At 35.9% G+C, this 6,000-nt stretch overlaps 1 protein-coding gene across 2 annotated transcripts in view; it reads left to right on the top strand.

Annotated features, from left to right (window-relative positions):
* Positions 1–6,000, top strand: part of LOC111154144 (protein phosphatase 3 catalytic subunit gamma) — a 103,580-nt gene that overhangs the window by 50,989 nt on the left and 46,591 nt on the right. For both annotated transcript variants that reach the window (XM_022513562.1, XM_022513570.1), the window contains exon 4: positions 4,481–4,592. In XM_022513562.1, coding sequence (XP_022369270.1) covers positions 4,481–4,592 — 112 coding nt within the window. The remainder of the gene's footprint in view (positions 1–4,480; positions 4,593–6,000) is intronic.

The raw sequence follows: 6,000 nt of genomic DNA, 5'->3' as shown, positions 1-6,000 counted from the left end.
TATTTATTTATTTGACAGACAGAGATTACAAGTAGGCAGAGAGGCAGGCAGAGAGAGAGGAGGAAGCAGGCTCCCTGAGCAGAGAGCCCTATGTGGGGCTCGATCCCAGGACTCTGAGATCATGACCTGAGCCGAAGGCAGAGGCTTAACCCACTCAGCCACCCAGGTGCCCCTATTTAGTATTTTATATTTTAAGAATTCTCTTTAACTCTAGGATAATGAAGTAATATTTTTTTGTTTTCAGTCATGCAGGATTTTTTATTAGTGTTATATTTTGTTACTGATTCTAATTAATGTAATTTAATTAGAGAACATAACCTGAATAATACTCATACTTTGGAATTTTTTTGAGACTCCCTTTGTGATGAGGTACCTAGTAGATTTATGTGACCATTTTTTTTTTAAGTACCCTACACTCAACATGGGGCTTGAACACACAGCCCCAAGATCAAGAGTTGCCATGTTCTACCAAGTGAGCCAGCCAGGTGCCCCTTTGTGGCTGTCTTGTATATACTTGAAAATAATGCATTCTTTTTGCATTGCAATTGTTTGAAATTGCAATTGAAAAATTCTGTTTGCATTGAATTGTTCCTTGTAACTTTCATTATTTCTTTCTGCTTGAACTAGGAGTTGCTTTTGAGTATCAAAATTGCCAACTCCAGTTATTGATTATGTGATTCTTACCATAATCCTGTCAGTTGTTGCTTGTGTTTGGAGACTGTGTTTGAGATAATGTATATTTCATGATGAGTATATATGATTGATCATTATTTGCAGGTTCTGTGTTTGCATATATGCCTTCTTGCTAAAATTTATTTGTAGTCCCAAAATCAATACACATAGTGATTTTGAGGTCCTAGGCCCTCTCAGGAGGAGCTAGGAAATAGATATAAACACACTAACCTGCACATATACCCACATTTTTATTTGTTTCTATATCTATCTGTATATACCCTAAAAAGAGTAAGTTTTGATTCCAGTCCCAACATCACAAGATTCAGTCTAGTCTTCTTCCTTTCCTATTCCATTACCTACAATATATTTACTTGTCTGTTCAATCCTAGTATACCCATGAAATAAGTATATAAAGCCAATTCATGCTGTGAAAACAGATTTACTAACTAGAGATACAGTGTTGGTGTATATTTCTCTACGTCTTTAGCCTTGCAGTATGCAGACAAAATGCTATTTTCCAAAGTTACTTTGGTTAGTTCTTTTTTTCCCCATACCCTTCTTTGTTGCTTTATCTATTTATAATACAGTTAGGTTTATTACTGTTTGTATTCTGTTTGGGGTTTTCTTTCACATGCTGGTTGATTTAATTATTTATTTTGGGGACATATGTAAAACATTACTGTTGTTCTAGAAGTCAAAGCTATCCAAAGTGTTATCCTTTGAGAAGCCTTGTTCCCTCCTCAGTGCTCTTAAACTCTTCCCAGTGCCCCCTTTCTTCCACCCCTTTCCTCTGTGCCCACTATAGGTAACTTCAGTTTCTGATTTATCCTTCCTGTATTTCTTCTGCACAAATGAGTAAATACATGTGTATTTCTTTAAAAAAAAAACAAAAACTGTGTTTTTTTTTTTTTTAAAGATTTTATGTATTTATTTGATAGAGAGAGACACAGAGAGAGGGAACACAAGCAGAGGGAGTGGGAGAGGGAGAAGCAGGCTTCCTGCTGAGCAGGGAGCCCGATGTGGGGCTCGATCCCAGGATCCTAGGATTATGACCTAGGCCGAAGGCAGACGCTTAACGACTAAGCCACCCAGGCACCCCAATACGTGTATATTTCTTATATTTCTTCTTTATTACAGAAACGGTAGCATACTCTTTTGCATTTTGCTTTTTTCACTTCACAGTGTATTTTGGAAATTGTTCCAAATCAGTTTATAGAGATCTTTCTGTCTGGCTTTTTTGTTTGTTTGTTTGTTTGTTTGTTTTTTTCCGTAGCTTCGTGGTACTTTCTTGTGTGAGTGTGTCATAATTTGCTCAGCCGTCTGCCCTATGTATGGTCATTTAGGTTGTTTTCAAAATTTTGCTGTATTATAAGGAATACTGCAACTTTGTGCATATGTATTTTCTTATTGTTGGAGGGTATCTTCAGGGTAGGTCAAAAGTTAAATGAATATTTAGTTTTATCAGTTTTTGCCAATTATTTATTTGAGAGGGAGAGAGAGAAAGCACAAGCAGGAGGAGAGGCAGAGGGAGAGGGACAAGCAGACTCCCTGCTGAGCAGGAAGCCTGATGTGGGGATTGATTCCAGGACCTGGAGATCATGACCTGAGCTGAAGGCAGACACACTTAACCGACTTGAGCCACCCACGCACTCCTCACTATTTTTTCTTATAGAACTTAAATGGTTTCATATCGATACCATTAGCTCCCTTGTTCATTTTTCATTTATTATATATTATGTAGGTTATGGTTCTGATTTTTTTGAAATGGCACCAGTTGTCCCAGAGACATTTATTAAGAAGTCCATCATTAGGGGGACCTAGTGGCTTAGTCAGTTAAACATCTGACTTCAGCTCTGGTCATGATCTCAGGGTCATGGGATAGTAGGATCAGGTTCTATGAGGAGCCCCACACTGGGCTTCCTGCTTGTGCGCACGTGTGTACCTTTTCTCTCTCAAATAAATAAATAAAATCTTAAAAAAAAAAAAAAAGGAAGTCCATCATTACTCCTAGTGATCTAGGATTATACCAAAATTCTGTACATACTTGAATTAATTTCTGGACTATTTTATTCCATTTTATTTACCTATATATGTTCCAGTACCACTGTTTTAATTATAGAAGCTTTATAGTATCTTTTAATGTCAAATAGGACTAGTTCCCCTTCCCATGTAGTTCTCTTTTTTCGATGTTTTTTTCTTGGCTGTTTCCTGGCTGTTCTTGCATGTTTATTTTTCCATAGAAATTTTAGTATCACCTTGTCTAACTCCATAAAATAGCTTGTTGGTATTCTTATTGGAATTGCAGTAATTTTATAAATTAGGAGGAGCTAATGCTGAATCATCCTATCCAAGAACAAGGAATATTTTTCTATTTGTTCTTGCCTATTTTTGTGTTTTTCAGGAGGATTTTAAGTTTTTCTTGGTATTAATTTTGCACATTTCTTACTAAATTTATTCCTATATGCTTAATCTTGCATTCCTATATGCTTAATCTTCTTTGCTCTATTGTAGATGGCGTTTTCTCTACTGTGTGTCCTATTTATTGTGTATATGAAGGCTATTGATTTTGTATATTAATTTTATATCCTGCCTTATCGCTGAGTTCTTTTATTATTTGAGTTAGTTTTTTTTCTTAAGATTTTTATTATTTATTTATTTTGAGAGAGAGAGAGAGACAGCGTGAGAGAGAGCATGAGAGGGGAGGTCAGAGGGAAAAGCAGACTCCCCATGGAGCTGGGAGCCTGATGTGGACTCGATCCCAGGACTCTGGGACCATGACCCGAGCTGAAGGCAGTTGCTTAACCAACTGAGCCACCCAGGCGCCCTGTTTGAGTTAGTTTTATGATTGATCTTTTCCTAGGGTTTTTCAGATACACTATTATTTTTTTTTAATTTTTTAAATAATTTTTTTTTATAAACATATAATGTATTATTAGCCCCAGTGGTACAGGTCTGTGAATTGCCAGATTTACACACTTCACAGCACTTACCATCACACATATCCTCCCCAGTGTCCATAACCCCACCACCCTCTCCCTAACCCCTTCCCCCCGGCAACCCTCAGTTTGTTTTGTGACTTTAAGAGTCTCTTATGGTTTGTCTCCCTCCTGATCGCATCTTGTTTCATTTATTCTTTTCCTACCCCCAAACCCCCCATGTTACATCTCCACTTCCTCACATCAGGGAGATCATATGATAGTTGTCTTTCTCCAATTGACTTATTTTGCTAAGCATAATACCCTCTAGTTCCATCCACGGCGTTGCAAATGGCAAGATTTCATTTCTTTTGATGGCTGCATAGTATTCCATTGTCAGATATACCATTACTATATCATCTTCAAATAGAGGGTTTTTTTTTACCCATTCTTAAACCTCTAATTAATTTCTCTTGTCTAATTCAATTAGCTAATACCTCTAGTATAGTGTTGAATAGTAGCAGAAGATAGTGGATATCCTTGCCTCATTCCTTATTTTAGTGGAAATGTCTCTGGTGTTTCTTCATTAAATAAAATACAGATTTTAGGACATAGGGGGGTGTGTGTGTGTGTGTGTGTGTATGTGAATGGCTTTGTCACAGAGTTCTAGATAGAACATTGGAATAGAAATTAAGGAGAAGTATGTATGGAGCCTACTCACTAGACTAGGGCAATAGCATGTCACATTCAAAAAGCTGGAAGTTTTCATGTTTCAATTTGGGAATAGCAATGAGCTATACCATTATAGCAAGTCATTTGAATTCCTATAAATTGTCTTTATGTGTTATCATGGTCATGTATAAAAATTTATCCTTATATTTGTCTTACAGTGTGTGCTGTTTTTATGGAGTTTAAAAATTAATCATCCCAAAACAGTGTTTCTACTTCGAGGAAATCATGAATGCAGGCATCTTACAGAGTATTTCACCTTCAAACAGGAATGTAAGTATAATTACTTTTCCAGAACTTTTTTTTTTTCTTAAAGTAAACTCTACTCCTAATGTGGGGCTTGAACTCACAGCTCCAAGATCAAGAGTCACTTGCTCTACTGACTGAGCCAGCCAGGCACTTCCATAACTTTTTTAGTTCCCCTGTTCTCAGTCCCAAAATGAACCAAACATGCAGAAAAGAAACTAATGGAACTCAAGTGCGTCCTGGTTTTCATTTTCTCGTCAGAACCAAGATTCTACCTTAAAATGTTTATCTTGAAAATAACTTGTAGTTTCACCCTATGTATATTAAAGTAATACATTTGAGGTATTTGGAAAACAGAAAAGTCCAAAGAAGATAAAAATTGTGCATAGTTATACAACTTAAATATAATAACTATTATCTCACTATTTGAGAAATAGTCTTCTTTTCTGCATATATAAAAGCCTATCATGAAATAGTTCAAATGCATATATATCTGTACATATTTTCAAAATAAAATTGGGCTACTATATGCACTGATTAATAAATTGCTCTTTTCACTTTATGTAAGAAATTTTTTCTGTACCACTCACTATTTTTGAACATGATTTTAAAATGTTATTTTAATATTTTTAAAGTATCCCATCTTATGAATGCACTTATCATGTAGCCAATTTATTTTATTTATTTATTTTTTTAAAGATTTTATTTATTTATTTGACAGACAGAGATCACAAGTAGGCAGAGAGGCAGGCAGAGAGAGAGAAGAGGAAGCAGGCTCCCCACTGAGCAGAGAGCCCGATGTGGGGCTCGATCCCAGGACCCTGGGATCATGACCTGAGCCGAAGGCAGAGGCTTTAACCCACTGAGCCATCCAGGCGCCCCTCATGTAGCCAATTTAGTAATAACTGTATGACATTTCTATCGTTTCCAACTATAAATAATACTGTAATAGTAAAAAAATTTATTATTAAAGGTAGAATTTTTGAAAGTCAAAATGTTGCTAGCTGTTTGAAAAAAAACAAACAAAAAACCTCACAGATTTCTTTGACCAGAATCTAGGTACTCACAATTGGTTTTTACTTAACATTCAATGTGATGGTAATATATTGGGCTGGTTTGAAAGAATTTACCCCAGGGCTTTTGCAGTTACTGTTTCCCAGATAGCTATCTGTTCATTCATGTCATCTAAGAAACTTTCTTCCCTGGTTGCTTTTTCTAAGTTAAATATCTCATCATTTTACTCTCATGCCCTGCTTTTTAAAAAAACTAGTATCTATCAATACCTGAAATTTTTATATATTTTTATATAAAATTTATATTTTATTTCATTTTATTTTTTTTAAGATTTTTATTTATTTATTTGAGAGCGACAGAGAGAGCACAAGCAGGGGGAGAGGCAGAGGGAGAAGGAGGCTCTCTGAGCAGGGAGACCGAT

This window comes from Enhydra lutris, unplaced genomic scaffold (genome assembly GCF_002288905.1).
Source record: "Enhydra lutris kenyoni isolate GAN:26980312 unplaced genomic scaffold, ASM228890v2 scaffoldscaffold3, whole genome shotgun sequence".
NCBI classification, from domain to species: domain Eukaryota; kingdom Metazoa; phylum Chordata; class Mammalia; order Carnivora; family Mustelidae; genus Enhydra; species Enhydra lutris.
This window is presented reverse-complemented; position numbering and strand designations above follow the sequence as displayed.